At 50.1% G+C, this 20,806-nt stretch overlaps 1 protein-coding gene across 1 annotated transcript; it reads right to left on the bottom strand.

Moving 5' to 3' along the window:
* Window positions 1-19,073: 19,073 nt before the first annotated feature.
* FAM43B (family with sequence similarity 43 member B) lies at window positions 19,074-20,201 on the bottom strand. Its single transcript, XM_056865367.1, has one exon. The coding sequence runs from the start codon at window positions 20,196-20,198 to the stop codon at window positions 19,074-19,076; it is 1,125 nt and encodes a 374-aa protein (XP_056721345.1). The 5' UTR covers window positions 20,199-20,201.
* Between the last annotated feature and the right edge of the window lie 605 nt (window positions 20,202-20,806).

Below are 20,806 nucleotides of genomic sequence, written 5' to 3'. Positions count from 1 at the left end.
AAACTTCCAGCTCGCATTTGGTTCAATAGGACATGGGGCAGACCCATCAAGAATATAGCGTGTAGTTATGCCCCGCTGCCAAATCCAGCTTGGGAGATTCCTGAAGACTGGGGTGGATGAAAGTTGGCGATAAGGTTGCTGGCTCTGGGTTGGAATTTGGGGGGGGAGGTGGGGTTTGGGGAGGGGAAGGACTTCAATGGGGCATAATGCCATAGAGTCCGCCTTCCAAAGCAGCCATTTTATTTAGGTGAACTGATCTCTGTTACCTGGAGATCAATTGTAATAGCGGGAGATCTCCAGCCACCACCTGGAGGGTTGGCAACCCCAGCTGGTGGGGATGAGTTGCCAGAGAGCCTGCCCTTTGAAGCTGACATTTCCCTTTGATCTCTGTAGTCTGGAGATTCGTTGTAATTCCAGAACTCCAGGTCCTGCTTGGGGGTTGGTTACTCTACACTCGGTGCAACCAAGAACTGAGAATAGTAATGTGCAGATCAAAGACTTGATTCTCCCTGCTGGGGTCCTCAGAGGCGGAAACAAGGTTTAGCCTCCAGCCCGGCTGAGTCCTTGAGCATGTTGCGTTGCTTTTCCGTCAGCTATGCTCAACTAGAGATCTCAGCATATACCTGTAGAGGCCAGATTGTGTGTGTGTGTGTGTGTGTGTTAAGTGCCTTCAAGTCGCAGCCGATTTATGGCGACCCCTTTTGGGGTTTTCATGGCAAGAGACTAACAGAGGTGGTTTGCCACTGCCTTCCTCTGCACAGCAACCCTGGTCTTCCTTGGTGGTCTCCCATCCAAATACTAACCAGGGCTGACCCTGCTTAGCTTCTGAGATCTGACGAGATCAGGCTAGCCTGGGCCATCCAGATTATGCCCCTGCAATTATAATTCAGTTGAGTCAATTATACATACTTTATTACACTGTGGATTTTATCGGGAGGTTAGAAATAAGCTGGTTTTACCTGTGTTGACTAGAAATTTCAGAAATGTTCACCATTCAGCTGATTTTATTGTTAATAATTTTTTATTAGAAGATAAAGATGCTTTTATTTCTTATTCAGTGGCAAAGTCCTGTTATGTAGCCAGTATGATACAGAGGTCCTCAGTTGGGGTTTTTAAACTGTAATTTTGTACTGATACTTGCTGATCAAATGACTAAATAAACTGAACTGAGCATGTTGTGTTAATGCCTCCTGCATAGTTATGGCTGATATGACAGAGGATGTTCTTTAACAACAGCGGAATGTCTCTGTGGGAATTGAGAGAGTGAAGACAAAGACTCGGTGTCAAGGAAAACAGACCTCTGGTCTCAGAGCTGCGTTTTATTTATAGGAAGCAGTAAATACTAACTTGTAAGTTGCAACTGTTGTGAGTAACCATGGTAGCGGCAGAGATAGCAAACTAGGTCATACAAGCCTTTGTCTATTGTTCTACCCCCCCCTCTACAGAGGAGGGGCAGTCTTCAGTGACGTGGTCTGCCAGCCATCACCTGACTGCCCCACCAAGGCCGGGCATGGTATAGCGGCAGTTTGCCAACTCGCTAAACACGGCCTAGTGGTCATAGCGGTGGTCTGCCAGCGTCGCCAGAGGGCCACAACCCTACACTTCCCCCTTTTTCGTTTTAAGCTGATGATATGCATAAGACAGAAAGTGACGTTGCACATGCTCCTTAGAGAAAGCACACATATTGGAAAGACCAGGAAGACATTGGACAAAGCACCCCAATGCAATAAAACCAGCAATGATTCCAAGTAACGCTAAAAAAGTTGCTCGCAGCCACCCAAAGTCAGGTAGCCAGCTGGTCAACCAATCAAAAAGACCAGGAGCTCCGGAAGTAATAACATTGTTAGTGAGCATATGACGCAATTTCTCCAGCTCGTCCTCAATGGTTTTGTTGAGGTCATGGAATGTGACTTTGCAACCTGCCTGACCAACAATTTTACAAAACCCACCTTGACGAGCCAGGAGAAAATCTAAGGCAAAGCGATGCTGTAAGGTGATTTGATGCAATTCAGAAATCTCTTGCTGTAATAAGCGGCTTGTAGCATTGACAGTCATTTCTAACCTACAAGTGAGGCCTAAGATGGAACGGCGGTTCTCCTGGGCAATGATCCCTGGGTAGCTCCCCAGAGTCAAAATCCCAGTAAGACCAGCCCCTATGGCGCGACCCCAGTCGCTTCCCCCACTGAGTTGGGTGTCCACAATAACCTCATCTGAACACCCGGGGCCAAGGGGGGCCGCTGCGGCACGCCTCACTTTGTGAGTGGCTAAAGGTGTCCCAGAAGCATCCAGGACTTGGACTGGCAAGGTAAGATACCCAAGAGCTGCACACTGATATTTTCCAGGATGATAGTTGGTAGCCCACCCTGACCCCCAAAAGAACCAAAGGTTGGGGTCTCGGATGAGCCAATTGCCACAAATGCTTCCGGATGTGAGCAGGGAAGCATTTGGGGAAAACATCGGCAGACGGTGATACAGCTGTCGTGTGGTAGTGTTCATGAGATGGAGATTGGGTTGGAAAGAAGAGTTAAAGGTACCCCAAAGGTAAAAACGGTCAGAACAAGCAGTATAATTGGCTGCATTAATTCCCCACATCTGATCAGCAGCAGTCGTATAAGTCCAGTGGGAAAACAGAGGATTGCTAGCATAACATCAGAAGCACAACCCAGGTAGGTAGCGATGAAAGCGAAACCTTTGGAAAGGAGTACTGTTCCAGTGAGGGGCAGTGGTGGAGGCAAACAGCATGGAGTGGTTCAAATGTTGTAGTTCAGACAGAACCAGTTCAGGAGAGTTAAAGGGAGTAGGCAAAAAGGACATAGCAGAGGCAGAGAGAGGAGGCTCATAAATCAGAGAAACATTCTTGCCATGAAAAGCAAACATGTAAGAAGCATGACGAACCCATAAGTTCGGGGCAGAGGACTCATGCTTGACCCCCTGCACTCCAGAGCTCAGGAGACAAAAACACAAGATGATCATAACTGAGTTCACAGTCAGCTGAGCAAAAACAGCAGCCAGAAAGTTCTCTGGGGTCATAGGCAGGTGCTGCTTAGCCAACTCCTGTTGGGCTTGCTCAGACAAGCGTTTGATGGCCCCCCAAGTTACTGGAGGGCTCGCTCTGCGACGACCACGACGCCTCTCGGCCATAGGCTCAGGGTCCACCAACTGAAGGCGGAAGCCAGGAATCGGGTTGGCTGGAGGACTCGGGTCGGGGGGAATCAGGTTGGCTGGAGGACTCAGGTTGGGGAGATCCTGCTGCCACGCCATGGAGATCAGGGCGAACACACCGTGCAGGCACCCACAACGGTCCGGTAGATGTTTGGACTGCGGCGTAGCCCCGGCCCCACGTGATGAGAGGCACCGGCCCGTGCCAAAGGGGGTCGGGGAGACGGCGGTAGCGCACCAGGGGCTGTGGCAGCGGCTTGTCGGCCTGGAAATGCCGCTGAGTCCTAGTAACAAATTTTGAGTTAAAAGAGAGAAGGTTAAGATGGTTGAGGGTAAAGAGAGCCTGAGCTAGTAGGCCCTCTTTGTCCAAGAGGGAGAGGCCAACTCCCCCTTGTTTTTTCAATTTTTCAAGCATTCTTTGAGAGTGCCATTGGCACGTTCCACGATGGCTTGGCCCGTGGAATTATATGGGATGCCAAAGGTATGGCGCACTTGCCACCGATCACAAAAGGCAGCAAAGGCGGAGGAACAATAGGCAGGGCCATTGTCCTGTTTTCAGAGCAGAGGGAACACCCATAACCGAAAAGGCACGAATTAAATGGGTGCAAACGTGCTTAGCCTTCTCACCCTTTTGGGGAGTGGCAAATAGGTAACCAGAGAAGGTGTCCACAACCACATGGAGACATTTCCAGGGAGCAAATGAAGAAAACTGAGTAACATCCATTTGCCACAATTGATTGGCACCAAAACCTCGGGGGTTGACACCAGTGGAAGGAAAGGAAGCCTGTCCAGAACACTGAGGACATTGCCGAATGATGGCAGGGGCTTCTGCAAGGGGCAAGTGAAATTGGTTCGCCAAGGCTTTGGCGTTTTGGTGATGCATGGCATGGCTCTCAATGGGGGAGAGAGCTGCATAGGAAACAAGGGAGTCAGCCCGGGCATTTCCTTCAGAGATGATGCCAGGAAAGGGCTGACGACTGCGAATATGAGCAACAAACAGCAATCCAGTGCACTTTGCCAATTGATTGCGCAAAGCAATGAACAGACTCAGGAGATTGTCATCACAGGAAGGAGACACGTAGCTTCCTTCCACCTGAGAAATGACATTACACACATACAAACGATCAGAGATGAGATTGACTGCATCATGAGGAAAAAGACCAATGTGACAAACATGAAACAAATTTCCAGAAGTATTTGAAAAAGTAAAAAAAAAGGACTAAGCAAAAGAAAAAAATGTGGAGATTTTTTATAATTTTCATTAATTTTAGTATAGAATTGCAAAACGCAAAAATAAAATGGGCCCATACAAAGGGACCCTAAAAGGACAAAAAGTGTTAGAACTGCAGTTGACTTAAGCACAGAAAGTTATTTCCAAGGAACAATAGAACCTTTTAAACAACTAATTCTTTGGTCAGGAGATGCTACTGAAGGTCTTTGCCGTAGCAACGGGAGGGGAGTACAGCGAGCTGGCTGGCATAGAATTGTTGCAACTTTAAGAATGTGAACGTGTTTGTGTGCTGTTTAGGCACACTGAGTGAAGTGTGTAGCAGAGAAACAGAGAGCAGGAGAGAAAAAGAGGGGGAAAGGTTTATGGCATGCAGATCCAGAGGCCAAAGTGCCCTGGGTGTCACACCCACAAAGACAGCATAAACATTCAAATATATACATTTTAATGGCTGGTGGGAAACTTCTGCAGTTATTTGCTTCGATGCAGATGTAGTCTAATTAAACATAGTTACCACTGTAGAATCATTCACATTTATACAATCCATTTCTTTCACTGACTTTGTTATTAAGATTCCATCTTACCACGTGTACCATGAGCTGCAGTCTCATGTTCCCACCTTCCTTTGAAGAACTACATTGTAAATTCATTAGTTTCTCTACACTAGTTGTACATATTATAACCTTCATAACTTCCACCAGAATATGGACATGGGGGTGTCTCCCGGAAAGGCCTGGAGAATCTCCCGGAATGGCCTGGAGATTCTCCCGGAATGGCCTGGAGATGTGATTTTTGAGCATCTGGTGCATGCTATTGCCGTTGCAGACACTTATGGATATTTTGGGAGTGTGAGGTGACCTAATAAGTCCACAAAAATGGACTTATAGACAATGTGACTGCTGAGTTTAAAGGCAAAATATTTTTGATCCTGAGGCTGTAAGGTCAATGATAGCCATATTACGAGGGATCATGTTTGGGTTGGGTAAGCCACACTGTAAGGCACCCATAGGTTTGATAATTTTATTGATGGCGCGCAAATCATGCTTTGAACGCCATTTGCCAGATTTCTTTTCGATGACAAACACTGGAGTATTGTAGGGACTAGTGGAAGGAACCAAATGACCCTGCAACTAGGCGTTGCAAAGCTTCCAATTTGTCACCAGGCAGTAGCCATTGGTCGATCCACACATAGTCTGTAGAAAGCCATGACAAGGCAAGGGCACGAGGCTTAGTCATTAGTGACTAAAGTAGCCTCCTATTGAGACAAAAGGTCTCGTCCCCAAAGATTGACTTTAAGTGGGACGACAATGGGAGTCACGTACCCCACCTGCTGGTCAGTTGTGGTAGTGACAAGGAGAGGCCGAGCACTTTGCTGTGCCGGCGTGGAACCCCCCACCCCCCAGACAGCAGCTGACTGTTCTAGAGGCCAGGAGGGGTCCCAATCCTGAGGGGTGATCACAGAAACATTAGCACCAGTATCGAGAAGACCTCTTAATTTTTTACCTTGTACCTTATACTCACGAATTGGCTTCTGGTGCCAGATGTTCTCGGTGACCAAGGCAATCTGTAAGGAATCAGAAGAAAAATCCCCCTTGTCCACTCCCGAGGGCGGGAGCGGCACAAGGTGTGCACAGGAAGCACCTTCCTTTAAATTCAAAGGAAGAGCGCTCCAACACTGCAAAACAACAAATACAATTGTCCTGGACCACAACCTTGTCCGGTTGCACATTGATCCCCTGTTGCTGGGCTGCACAGGTAAGTAAGGCCAGGTATGTGCCAGGAGGAGCCTCAGCACGCATGGAAACAAGGGCAACCCCACCAGGGAGGGTTTGTTGAAGTGCTTGTGCAACATAGAGTTAGGAGTGTTAGCACCACTCCCTCGGTAGGCTCCCCCACCGGGGGCTCGGCACTTATTCCTAAAGTGATTGGGCTTTTGGCAGTGAAAACAGTGAGATGGCATTTTTAAGCCGATTTACAAAACTTGCATATGACTCATTGGGACTTTGTTTCAAGGCAGAGAAAGATTTACGCAGGTGGATCTCCCTCCCACTCTTCGGAAAGATCCAGGTCCCCATTACAGCGGGCTGCCTGGACTGCCAACGCCACTTTTGATCGAGGCGGTGGACAAGCGGGAGAAGGAGATAAGGGAGCCAAAGACGAGGCTGCAGGGAGGAGAGCCGGATAGGGGGGCGGTGTCACCTCCATAGCAGGTTTCAAGAGCATGTTGTCCGCTGGCGTCCCAGCGCAGACAGCTCCAGAAACCTTTTGCCAGGCAAGAATATATTGCACTGGTGCATGGGGCTCACCCTTCAAGTCCCTTCCTATCTGCTCCCAGTCCCCTGGTTTGAGAGTGCCTTCCTGGGGATACCAGGGACACTGACAATCAATCTCCCGTAGGAGATCCTTAAGGTCTGCTGTCGACACTGAGTCCCCGCTATGTCTCACCAATTGATAAAGTTCTTCAGCATGCTTTACCTGCTCTGAAGATAATGTTTCACCCATACTTACCAATGGGGGCCGAAGCCGAGGGGGCCGATGAGCCGTGGGAGCCAAAGAGCTGAGAGTACGCGTAAACCTTTTCCAGTCGTGGTAAGCAGGCGAGACCCAGTGAATCACGTCGAATCACGTCGGCGGCACCAGATGTGGGAATTGAGAGAGTGAAGACAAAGACTCGGTGTCAAGGAAAACAGACCTCTGGTCTCAGAGCTGCGTTTTATTTATAGGAAGCAGTAAATACTAACTTGTAAGTTGCAACTGTTGTGAGTAACCATGGTAGCGGCAGAGATAGCAAACTAGGTCATACAAGCCTTTGTCTATTGTTCTACCCCCCCCTCTACAGAGGAGGGGCAGTCTTCAGTGACGTGGTCTGCCAGCCATCACCTGACTGCCCCACCAAGGCCGGGCATGGTATAGCGGCAGTTTGCCAACTCGCTAAACACGGCCTAGTGGTCATAGCGGTGGTCTGCCAGCGTCGCCAGAGGGCCACAACCCTACATGTCTCTGCTTAGAGAAGAGAGGGGTACACATGAAGCTGCCTTCTACTGAATCAGACCCTTAGCCCATCAAAGTCAGTATTGTCTACTCAGACGGGCAGCAGCTCTCCAGGGTCTCGGGCAGAGGTCTTTCACATCACCTACTTGCCTGGTCCCTTTAACTGGAGATGCCGGGGATTGAACCTGGGACCTTCTGCATGCCAAGCAGAGGCTCTACCACTGAGCCACAGCCCCTCCCCATACATTACAGAAACTTCAGGAGCCCTGGGATCTGCAAGGCTTCCTCTCTGCATCGCAGGCATTTTGTTGGCAATAAATCATAACTGTTAACGGCCACTAGATTGCAGTATAGTTTTATCTTGAGTTTTCTCTCTCTTCTGTTCAGCTTGTCACTGTGCTCCCGCTGCTTCTCCCTTTACAGTATTGCAAACGCATGCCCTTTCTCCCCCCTCGCTGAAAATGCTGCTTCCTCCACTGGTCATCTCTTGCCAACTGCAACTTCCTCCTCTTCTCTGTTCCGCTATTGTTGCCTCTGGGGCCTCTTGCCTCAATCCAACACTCTGCCCAGGGTTGCCACCCTCCAGGTGATCAGCAAACTAGAAACAGCACTTCACAAGCTAGACACCCTCCAGGTGATAGCTGGAGATCTCCTGGGATTACAACTGATCTCCAGGTGACATAAATCAGTTCCCCTGGAGATAGGGTTGCCAGGTCCCTCTTCTCAACCGGCGGGAGATTTTGGGGGCGAAGCCTGAAGAGGGTGGGGTTTGGGGAGGGGAGGGACTTCAATGCCATAGAGTCCAATTGCCAAAGCGGCCATTTTTCTCCAGTTGATTTGATCTCTATCGGCTGGAGATCAGTTGAATTAGCAGGAGATCTCCTGCTACTACCTGGCAGTTCAGTATAGGAATAGCTATGAGCAATGCCAACAATATTCTGGCTATATATTCACAGTACGTGGTAATATACCCACCAATGACATATATTCCCAACAAGCATATGTATTTATTTCTTTTCCATGTAAAATTTCCCCAAAGCACAAGTTCACAACAATTCCTATGTAAGGTAAGTATGGAATAAAGTCAATTGAAATGTCTTTAAAGATGTACTTCTTTTCTTTGCAGCAGTTGATTAATTGCAGGAGAAGACGATCGTTCTTCAAGATTATATTGCGTGCAATTATTCATCATCATCCATAGTCTCAGGTTTCAACCGAATAACCCATTTATGAATAAAATATACTATACTTCCCCAACAGAGGTAAGTAGAAGGATACCATCCATTACAGGTAAGGATCCTAGTAATTGAATGCCACTAGGATCCTGAGACTATGGATGATGATGAATAATTGCACGCAATATAATCTTGAAGAACTGAGGAAGAATTGGGCTGTGTGCCTTGAAACGATCGTCTTCTCCTGCAATTAATCAACTGCTGCAAAGAAAAGAAGTACATCTTTAAAGACATTTCAATTGACTTTATTCCATACTTACCTTACATAGGAATTGTTGTGAACTTGTGCTTTGGGGAAATTTTACATGGAAAAGAAATAAATACATATGCTTGTTGGGAATATATGTCATTGGTGGGTATATTACCACGTACTGTGAATATATAGCCAGAATATTGTTGGCATTGCTCATAGCTATTCCTATACTGAATTTCTCATCTTATGATAAGTGTATAGAGGTGTCTGATTTGGTTTTCACTACCTGGCAGTTGGCAACCCTACCTGGAGAAAATGGCTGCTTTGGAAGGTGGACTCTATGGCATTCTACCCCGCTGAGGTCCCTCCCCTCACAAATCCTACCCTCCTCAGGCTCCACCCAAAAAAATATCCAGGTACTTCCCAACCCCGAGCTGGCAACCCTAACTCTGCTGCCAAAATCAGTCACGGCATCATCGTTCTGACGTTGTGAGGCCCTTCCTAAAATTCCTATAATGTCTTCCTGTCTGCTCCTGGTTCCAGCACAAACTTCAACCTCCCTTTTGAAGACCATAGTCTTGTCCTTCTGATCTCTCTGTCCTCTCATCTTGACACACTCCCAACAAAGACCTTCCTTCCCCCAGCTCCATTGTCTGAAGTCCAAAGCTCTTCTGCTCCACTAGACTTTTTCTCCCTAGCTGCACCGTTTGCCTGGGATTACCTGCCACAATACCTGTGTGATAGCATCTCTCTTATTTCCTTCCAATCCCACCTCAAAACCTACCTTTATTTAAAATAGCTATAAACCCACTTCCCACCCAAGCATTCTAAACAATCTAAAACAATTTGTTAAAACAGCAGGTATCAGCACGGCCAGATCAGGCATCTGTAAACAGAAAGCCAGCTTGCTAACTACATGTGTGTGTGTGTGTGTTAAGTGCCGTCAAGTCGTTTCCGACTCATGGCGACCCTATGAGTCAATGTCCTCCAAAGTGCCCTATCCTTAACAGCCTTGCTCAGATCTTGCAAATTGAGGGCTGTGGCTTCCTTTATAGAGTCAATCCATCTTTTGTTGGGTCTTCCTCTTTTCCTGCTGCCTTCAACTTTTCCTAGCATGACGGTCTTCTCCAGTGACTCTTGTCTTTCATAGTATGTCCAAAGTACGACAGCCTCAGTTGAGTCATTTTAGCCTCTAGGGTCAGTTCAGGCTTGACTTGATCTAAAACCCACGGATTTGTTTTTGGGGTTTTTTGGCGGTCCAGGGTATTTGTAACACTCTCCTCCAACACCACATTTCAAAGGAATCTACTTTCTTCCTATCAGCTTTCTTCATTGTCCATTGAGTTCACTGAGAACTACATGTAGCTAGGTAAAAAACGGGTTCAATTCCCCACTCCTCCTCATGAAGCCTGCTGGGTGACCTTGGGCTAGTTACAGTTCTTTCTGAACTCTCTCAGCCCCACCCGCCTCACCAGGTGTCTGTTGTGGGGAGAGGAAGGGAAGGTGATTGTAAGCTGCTTTGAGACTCCTTAAAGGTAGAGAAAAGCGGGGTACAAAAACCAACTCTTCTTCTTCTCAGGGCAGGGACTTGCCTGTGGTCTTTAAAGGGACGTGTGGGATTGTGACATGAGGTTTGGGCAGAGGGAACCACTCAGGCTGGTGAAGTCCTCCCTCTGTTGAATGCTTCACGATGCAGCTGAGAGCCAGGCCTGGTGAGATGCTATAAAGCTTGCAAAGCCAGGGAGAAAGGGTGGCTTTGCTCCTCCTTGGCTCCCCCCACCCCCAAGATGCACAAACAGAGACACCAGTGTCCCTGGGTGAGCTCATGTGAAAGCCAGAAGAGGCACGGAGCGTCGCAGACATCTCTGAGATATGATAAAGGCGGCTCAAACCACTTGTCACGACAGCCGAGCAAGCCCCAAGGGCTGACCCTGTGCTGTGCCACCCAGTGCATAGCGTTGGAAAAGTCTCTGCTTGGATTCTCCCTCCAGAAAGTGGTTAGACACCAGGAGTGCCGGCATGGTGTAGCGGAGAAAATCTATCAAACAGGCTCTGCGGACTTAGGACTCTCTGTATGAAAGTTGGGTGTTCTCTTCAGGATGAACATATGTGGCTGTTTCGTACCGAGTGGAAACAGAAGTCAGTTCCTCCCTGTCTGTTCCAGCGGTGGTTGTACAAGAACTCAACTGAAGCAGGAGCTGTCCTACAGTTTGATCCCCCCTTTTCCAGCAAACCAAGTTTGCCAATTTCTGTGAGGTCCCTGTTTTTTTTTTAAATTGTTCACTATTGTGTATCCCCTACGGCAGGGGCCTCCAACCTCTTCTTCAATGATAGCGACTCTTTAGTCATGAAAAATACTTTCTCCTCTGCTACCTGTATGATTGACTCAGCCTTCCATCCTTCCGAGGTCGGTAAAATGAGTACCCAGCTTGCTGGGGGTAAAGGGAAGATGACTGGGGAAGGCCCTGGCAAACCACCCTGTAACCAAAATCTGCCTAGGAAACGTCGGGATGTGACATCACCCCATGGGTCAGGAATGACCCGGTGCTTGCACAGGGACCTTTACCTTTTTACCTGTATGATACCAAGGTTTGTTCTGTCCTAGAAAGAACAATGTCTAGGAAGAGTGCCAGAAATCAAACCGTCAAGATCCTATTAATTTTTAATTTATTTTTAGAATTTAGAGCATGTGCTCCCACCCTTTGAAAGAGGGGGACCACAATTCTGTCCCCTTCCCCTAAGGTGGAGAGTCCCTGCCCTGTTCCTACAAAATTGAGACGGCTCTGCTTTTGCCTTCGCTTGATGGGTATGAGATAGCGTTGCCAACCTCCAGGTGAGGCCTGGCCATCACTCAGAATTACAACTGCTCTCCAGATGACAGAGATCCATCCCCCTGGAGAAAATGGCTGTGTTGGAAGGTGGACTCTATGGTATTATATCCTGATGAGTTCCTCTCCTTGTCAAACCTTGCCCTCCCCAGGCTCTACCCCGAAATCTCCAGGAAATTTCTGGCCCAGAGTTGGTAACCCCAGCATGAGGGCTCATCCTTTGCCACTACAAAGGACTCAGAGACCCCTCTGGAGTACCCTTGTGGATGCTCAGGGAACCCCAAATACCAATTTGAAACTCTGCCCTACACTATAAGACCCCAAATGTGTTCAGTGTGTGTGAATGAGGCGTTTCCAACCCAACATATGTTTCAGGTTTACCATCATGTGAAATGTGAACCCACGAGTAACAACATTTCTTCCCCCAGCTCCTTGGGTTGGGTCCAGACTAAATTTTCCATCAGCAAAACACAACTTTCCTGCCTCCCCGCCCCCCACCGAATATCTCCACGAAATGCTGTTCATGGGGGATAAAGAACTGCGAAGAATGACGTAAGAAAGATCGGTGGCACTGAACGGCCTGTCTGCTCTGGATCCAACCCTTTTGTGTGCGCGCCCAACTAAAAGAGGAGATGTTATCACCGAGAACAGAAATAACCGGGGTCCCTCACGTGATCTTTTCCACCGTAGTATTTCAGGAACAAAAGATGAAAAAGCTAATCTCAAATCCTTTTCAGCCTGTCAGAAAAGGAATGAGCTTGTGTAAGGTTCTTAAACCTCAAAGGCAAGAGACAAGGGGAAGGAAGATGTGCAACCTTCTTAGCTCGGTGAGCCAACCGCCGCGGCGGCAGAAGGCCACTGTGTTATACCCATGAACCATTTGTCCCAAAAAAAGCTGGTTGCCATGACCACTCAAAGGGGGATATTTTTCCTCCCCCTTTTGACGGATGTTTCTAGAACACGAGTTGCTGTGGCAATAGAATGGAGCTTACAACGTGTGCAATCTTCTTTTTTTCTCCCACGAATCGCGTCTTCTTTTCCAACCCTCCTCAATTTATCCGTTCCTCCCTCAAATCTGCGGTGATGGAAGAGCAAGACTAGCGAAGCAAAAAAACAACAAGCCAAAAACCCTACTCCTTTGTGTGTGGAGGATGACAAAATATCCCTTCTCTCAGTAGTGAATCTTAGGAGGTCTGCCATGTGCATCTCAACCAGCCCCTGTGGGTTGACACTTGACACTTAGTTGTGAGAGAGTGTCCTCTCCTGCCATCTCCTCGTGGAACATTGGAAATGCCATCCCGGGTTGACGTTCGATCCCCATACAAAACAAACATAATGGCCCCACAAGCAAGCGTTTCTCCAGAGAGCTGAGAGGAATGAGAGGGAAATCCTTCATTGGAATTCCAGTCCATAAAGGCAATACGGAGCTCACAGAGCATTTGGGTTGGCTTCATTGTGGTGGGGGGCGGCCAAGAGAAGATTGGGCAGTGAAAACGGCCCTGAAGCAAGTTAAACCGAATGGCCTCTGTGGAGCTACAAACCAGCCCTGCAGGGATCACCAAGCTCAATGAACAGTATTAGTTCACCCATTGCTTCCTCCTGAAAACAGCAGGACAAGACATTTAGTGAATTGACACCCATAACCATTGCAGATGAAGGGTTTGAGCCACGTGGCCCCGGAGGCTCTGGCAGAGCTGGCAGAGCTCGGTTATGCTTCCTCTGGGCCACTAGTGGCCCTCTAGGGCAGTGGTCCCCCAGGAAATTTCTGTGTAAGTTCAGTAGCCGGTCCACACCTGGGCATGGCTCAGTGGTAGAGCATCTGTTTTACGTGCATGATCATAAGGACATAAGAAAGGCCATGCTGGATCAGACCAAGGCCCATCAGGTCCAGCAGTCTGTTCACACAGTGGCTAACCTGGTGCCTCTAGGAAGCCCACAAACAATACGGCTGCAGCAGCATTGTCCTGCCTGTGTTCCACAGCACCTAATATAACAGGCATGCTCCTCTGATCCTGGAGAGAATAGGTATGCATCATGACTAGTATCCATTTTGACTGTCGTGAATACCCCTCTCTTCCATGAACGTGTCCACTCCCATCTTAAAGCCTTCCAAGTTGGCAGTCATCACCACATTCTGGGGCAGGGAGTTCCACAATTTAACTAAGCGTTGTGTGAAGAAATACTTCCTTTTATCGGTTTTGAATCTCTCACCCTCCAGCTTCAGCATATGACCCCGCATCCTGGTATTATGAGAGGAGAAAAGCATCTCCCTGTCCACTCTCTCCATACCATGCATAATTTTATAGACCTCTATCATGTCACCCCTTAACCACCTTCTTTCCAAGCTAAACAGCCCTTAGAGTTTTAACTGCTCCTCATGGGGCAGAAGGTCCCAGGTTCAATTGGTGGAATCTCCAGCAAAAGGGGCTCAGAAAGACCACTCTATGGCTGGAATGTTGAAGAGCTATCTGAGTAATCCGTACTAGGCTAGACAGTTTACTCACTGACTCAGAATAAAGCCACTTTGTATGTTCAAAACAATGGATGGTGACAGTCAACCGATAAAGGTGGTCTTTAGCTGGAGTCCAAAATGGTACCAGGAGGATGCCATGAGCCCTGACCGGAATAGCCCAAGTTAGAATAATAAAATCATAGAGTTGGAATGGGCCATACAGGCCATCTAGTCCAACCCCCTGCTCAAATGCAGGATCACCCTAGAGCATCCCCGACAAGTGTTTTGTCCAGCCGCTGCTTGAAGACTGCCAGAAAGGGGGAGCTCACCCCCTCCAATCTCATCAGATCTCGGAAGCTAAGCAGGGTTGGCCCTGGTTAGTATTTGGATGGGAGACCGCCAAGGAAGTCCAAGGAAGTCCAAGATCACTATACAGAGGCAGGCAATGGCAATCATCTCTGAGTATCACTTGAAAACACCAAGGGGTTACCATAAATCAGCTTATGACAATATTTCATAGGGGACATCCCCGGGCAAGAAGAACATGACTCCTTTTGCTAGCTGCCCTGAAAAGGTGTCTAATATTTTGACAGCTGCCGAGATTTTATGCCTAACTCCCCAAATCAAAGGTCCCCCATGGCTCAACACACTTAAAGCGAGTAAGGCAAAACTGTTCTGTTTGAAAATTCACGACTAATTTCAAATTCTCGTTCCAAATGCGAAATGCTGGCAGTGCTTACGAATATCTGTGAAAGTTCGGTCTGGATTACACGAAATGTGCCAAAGGATACTCCAGCTGTGGGGACTATACTGAACACAGCTAGATGAGGTTATGGTACGTACATAAGTGTCAAGTCACAACAGACTTACAGTGACCCCAGCAAGGGGCTTTCAAGGCAAGTGAGAAGCAGACGTGGTTTGCCTTCCTCTGCAGAGGTCCCCTATCCTTTGTGGTCCTTTGTGGTCCCCTATCCAAGTACCGACCCTGCTGAACTTCTGAGATCTGATAAGATCAGGCTATACCATGCCGCCTTCCCTCCCTCGGGGTTACAATAGTGTTCCCGTTTCCAAAACAAGGGAACTGCAGTGACCTCAGAAACAGACGGCCGTTATTCCCTGCTAAGGAACAGTCAGATTCTCAAACTCTAGCCACTAACTGATATCAGCCCTTCTCCCTGCCCCTCCCCATTATTAAAACTCCCATGGCCATTTCAATCCACCCTCTTTCCCAGGAAGCTGTATCAGCTCAATCGTAGAGCCTCTGCTTGGCATGCAGAAGGTGATGGGAATAATACCCTTGAGAGATCCCAGGTTCAATCCCCGGCATCTCCAGTTAAAGGGACTAAGCGAGTAGGTGATGGGAAAGACCTCTGCCTGAGCCTGGAGAGCCGCTGCCGGTCTGAGTAGACAATACTGAATTTGATGGACCAAGGGTCTCATTCAGTATAAGGAGAGACTTAGGGAGTTGGGTTTGTTTAGTTTGGAGAAGAGAAGGTTGAGGGGAGACATGATAGCCAAGTTTAAATATTTGAAGGGATGTCATGTTGATGAGGGAACTAGCTTGTTCTCTGTTGCTCCAGAGGCTGGGACACGGAGTAATGGATTTAAACTAATAGAAAAGCGATTCCACCTAAACATTAGGAAAACTTCCTAACGGTGAGGGCTGTTCGATGGTGGAATGCCTTGCCTCGGAGGGTGGTAGAGTCCCTGTCTTTGGAGGTCTTTAAGCAGAGGCTGGATGGCCATCTGTCGGGAGTGCTTTGATTGTGGGATCCTGCATGGCGGGGGGAGGGTTGGGGTCACTGGGGGTGTGGGGGGAGGTAGTTAATTTTCTGCATTGGGCAGGGGGTTGGACTAGATGACCCTGGTGGTCCCTTCCAATTCTATGATTCTATGTGTTCATTATGCATCCCAGATCCTTTCTGTCAGGTAAAGGGATCTTTATCCTTTTCTCCTACATATTGTGAACAGCTTCTGCTTAGGTAGAGCCCTTTGCCTGGGAGGGGAAAGGAGTCAAGAGTACATATTAAAGGGAAGGGACCTCAGGATTTGGGGATTGTCTGGGGCTGGAAGAGAGGCTGCTTGGGACTGAACTGGGACGCCATCCCTAGTCTAAACACTGCAGATGTTTACAGGTACATTTGTGGTTCCAAACCCTTCCCCCAAACCATGAGGACTAGGAACCTGGTTTCTTAAATGAGATCTACACCAGCCCCAGCTGGAAGGCTCAAAGTTTAACTGGGCACACAGTAGCATGTGAAACCAGAACACATAACCCCCCAAATATGGATCGATTCCCTTTCGCACTTTACAAACACTTTGCAATTCAGTCCTCTAGCTAAAGAAGCCGGACTAGTGGTCCAATAAAATAAAATAAAATAAAAACACTTCCCTTTCAGCAAACCCACTTGGCCATCTGTGAAGACAAACTCTTCCAGACATGGCGGTAGCTATTATCGCTGCAGAGATGATAAAGCCTGGCTCTGGCAAGAGAGAATACAGCAGGCTCTGTAGCAGGAAACACAGGCAAAGACGACGTCCAAAGCTCAGCACGTAATCCAGCCAATGTCTGTTTGCATGAGTGCAGGCTTGGGGTGGCAATGAGAGAGGGCTGCTGAAAATCCATGTGGCCCATGCAGATCTGCCCCCCTCCCCGAGACTTCCCTTGACTACCCTCTACATGCCCGTGGGTACTAGTACCACCTGCTCATGTGCACCCATAAGCACCACCTCAAATGTTGTCATTGAGGCCACCTGTGTGGACATTCAAAGGGTAGCGACGCTTTTTAAACGAAAGTCTCCCGTTCTAAAATGGGAGGGGTCGTGCATAGAGGAAGGGGCTTCCCAATGGATTGCGCCTCTTGGAATCCCCCCCACCCCCGGGCTTCAAAATCCATAAGATCACGTCACTAACTCAAACATATGTAGGCAACGGCCAAATTCTGCTGCGGCTCAAGAGAACTTATTTGGGCTTACCCGTTGGTCTAATAATCCAGCTGACTTCTATTTGCATGGATGCAAAGCAATTTGTATACCTAAAAAGGGCTACTGGGCAGCCCCTATTCTCTGTCGCTCCACCAGATTAAAAAGTGAAAAACGGTTTCCTCAAATGAGTCCGGTTTGAATTATTTAGTTAGTTCGATTTGAAGGCTCAAAGCATCTAGCATTTCTGGACACCGAATGTGTTACTTCACCAGATAAGATTGCTATTTGCTACCTCTAATGGGCCCAGGTTACTGGGCCCATTAGAGATAGCAAATAGCAATCTTATATGGTGTAAAACTGAATTAAATCTCTTTTAGAAATCTTGGTTGAAAACTGACACCACCCTCCATGACATAGCTCCAACTGCAGCCGAGCTGCCTGGTACAAACATGTACAGAACTAATTTTCCACCCTTTATTCTGGTAGAGAGAGAAGGATAAAAGCTAACCAAGAACAATTATTTCATGGATTTATTTATTAAAAAAAACAAAAAACCATATTCTGCCTTTTAGGGTGGTTTACCTCAACAAAATTAAAACCAATCCAGCATCAAGCTCAATCCAAAACAATGACCCCCCCCCCATGTGTTGCATTGCACTCATGGATTTGCCACCTGGTGACCCCAATCAAAAGCAGGTTTCCTAAACCGAATCATAGAATCATGAGTTGGAAGGGACCACCAGGGTCATCTAGTCCAACCCCCTGCACAATGCAGGAATTTCTCAACTACCTCCCCCCCACACCCCCAGTAAACCCTACTCCATGGCCAGAAGATGGCCAAGATGCCCTCCCTCTAATCATCTGCCTAAGTTCATAGAACCAGCATTGCTGAAAGATGGCCATCTAGCCTCTGCTTAAAAACCTCCAGAGAAGGAGAGCTCACCGCCTCCTGAGGAAGCCTGTTCCACTGAGGAACCGCTCTGTTAGAAAATCCTTGCTAATGTTTAGACAGAAACTCTTTTGATTTAATTTCAACCCATTGGTTCTGGTCCGACCTGGGGAACACAAAACAACTTGGCACCCTCCTCTATATGACAGCCCTTCAAGTACTTGAAGATGGTTATTGTATCACCTTTCAGTCTTCTCTTCAGGCTAAAAATACCCAGCTCCTTCAACCTTTCCTCATAGGACTTGGTCTCCAGACCCTTCACCATCTTTGTTGCCCTCCTCTGGACACGTTCCAGCTTGTCTGCATCTTTCTTAAATTGTGGTGCCCAAAACTGAACACAATACTCTGGGTGAGGTCTAACCCGAGCAGAGTAAAGCAATACCATTACTTCACGTGATCTAGATGTTCAATAGGGTGTTGGCCCGCCCCACTCCAAAAAGAACAGATGCAAATTCAAAGGGCAAATGTTCTTTACATATATACACATACACACCACACACAGAGAGAGCTTCTTTTAAGACGCTTTCCCCCCATTTCGAACAAATAAGAAACAGATGTACAAGTTAATGCAGTTTTTTAGCCCTCTCTGCAGAAATGCAGAGATCAAATCCGTGTGCTCGTTTCTCCTTCTGTCCCACTGAGGCTACGCTAAAGGTGTGCAGTATCAGCCCACCGCTGTGCAAATGCGTACCCCCCTCTCCACCCGAAGGCTAGCTGCCACTTGCCACCCACTGCTGCATTGACAGTCGTTGTACGTTGGCACAGCTGGGCATTTCATCTGAGCATCAAGTCTAGAATTCTGGGAGACCGGTTAGGATGACCACTTCATTGTCCGCGGGAGCAAACACAAACGGACTTGTCGTTCTGGGCAAAATGAGAATTGGGCCATAAAAGACCGGCCAGGTAGAATTGGCACACACCGTCGGTACGCACCCATCAAAAAAGGCATTCACAGCAGTCCGTCAACCCGAGACGTACAGCCGGCAGCCAAGGGAACACGGAAGGGAAGCAAGCAAGCAGAGGGAACATGATGTTCCATACTCCTACTCCTCCAAATCCATCGCCAGAAAATCTGGGGGGAGGGGTGAATAAACCATGATAGTTCCAGAGTTCCTAAGAAGATGGACAAGAAGGCTTCGCGTGTCCAGACGTGTCCGGCTGGGGCAGGGGGCTTCTCAGAGTGCAGACCCTCAGCTCCTGGGCCAAGGTCAGCACCTCCGACCTCTCTCTGCCTTTGCCCATCTTGGAAACCGGGGTGGTGGCAGTTTTGCCACACAGAGCCGTGCCGTCGCTGCCACCACCGGAGACACGGACGCCCCCTGTGCCACGCTCACAGCAGGTGCCGACCGTCAAGCCGGTTGCAATCCGGTCAACATAGCAAGCTGGGCCACAGGCCCGTCCGTAGGGGTCGCCGGACCCCTTGCCCTCCTTCTCCCTGCTCTCTTCTTCCTCTTCCTCCTCTCGGATGGCGCTCAGCCTGGGGGCACTGCGGTTCCTCTCCGGGGGAGGCCGGTAGGGGCACTTGCAGTTCAGGAGTTTCCGGAGGGGGGCCCAGGGGACGATGGCCTCCCCCAGGAGCTGCTGCTGGCGCCGCCGGGCGTCGTTCTGCCTCTTGAGTCGCCGGAACTCACCGAAGGCAGAGCAGGAGGTCTGGCAGAGGAGCAGGGCCATGGCGTGGGCCTTCTCAGCCCGGGAGACCAGGACGGCGTGGCAGCGCAGCACCACCGCCTTGTTCTTCACCTGGTGGCGGTAGACCCAGGCAAAGACCTTGGGGTGCCGGCGGTCGGCCCCGCAGTAGGTGATGCGGTGGAGCAGGTAGGAGTGGCCGGGCCGGCGGGGGCCCCCCTTCTCGCCGGGGCCCACCCGGATGCCGTGGGGCCCCAGGGTGAGCCTCATCTTGGCCCCGCCGGCCCCGCCGCCGCTCTTGGCCCAGATCTTCTCCACCGCCTCCTCGGTGCAGCCCTCGCCCTTGGCCTGCAGGGTGACGGCGTTGCCCAGGTACCAGACGGTGTAGGTGGGGTCCTCGGGGTTGAGCTCCACCGTCCGGCGCCGGCCCCCGAAGACCCCGCCCAGGCGGCCCAGGGGGCAGGGGGGCAGGAGGGCCGGGCAGGAGCGCACCAGGCCCGACAGCAGAGAGGCGTAGCTCAGGCCGGGCCCCAGGCTCTTGGCCTTGGCCGTGCGCTCCCCTTCCCCCACCAGGACGAACTTGCTCCGGCGCCAGGGCAGCATCGCCGCCATGGGGCGGCCGGACGCGCTAAGGGGCCGGCCACGGTCGCCACCCGGGGGCGGGAGGGCCCCGATCCGGATTGAGGGGCCCCGATCCGGGTTGGGGGGGCCCGATCCGGATTGGGGGGGCCCCGATCCGGGCCGTTCCGAGCGGTCCCCGGGTTCCGGCGGCTTGGGGAGGGAGACGCCTCCCGGCTCCTGCCCGGGGGAGGGACGCCCGGGCGGGGGAGCCCCGCTGGAGGGGCCAGGTCGAGCCTTCCCACCTGCACGGGTCTCCGGGACGCGCGCCTCGCCGCAAGCCCGCCGCTCTCCCCGGCCAGCCTGCGCTCCCGGCCGGCGCCGCCTGCGCTCCGCAGCCAGGCGCTGGATGGAGCTCGGCTCCGCCTCCCTCCCCGGACCCTCCCCGGACCCGCACGCGTGCCAGCCGGCGCGCAGACCGCGAGGACCCCCCGCCCGGCTCCCGACCCGGGCACGTGGGGAGGCGCGCCCAGCAGCCCGGCGCGGCGGAGCGTTCCAGGCGCCGATCCGCCGCCTCCGGCCGGAGGCGCACCGCGCTGGCCCCGGAGCCCCGCCCCCGCCCGCCGGGCCCCGCCCCCGCGGCAGGCTACCGTGGGAACACC

This window comes from Euleptes europaea, chromosome 19 (assembly GCF_029931775.1).
Source record: "Euleptes europaea isolate rEulEur1 chromosome 19, rEulEur1.hap1, whole genome shotgun sequence".
NCBI lineage: Eukaryota > Metazoa > Chordata > Lepidosauria > Squamata > Sphaerodactylidae > Euleptes > Euleptes europaea.
Note: the sequence above shows the minus strand (reverse complement) of the source record. Positions and strands in the feature narration are given on the sequence as shown.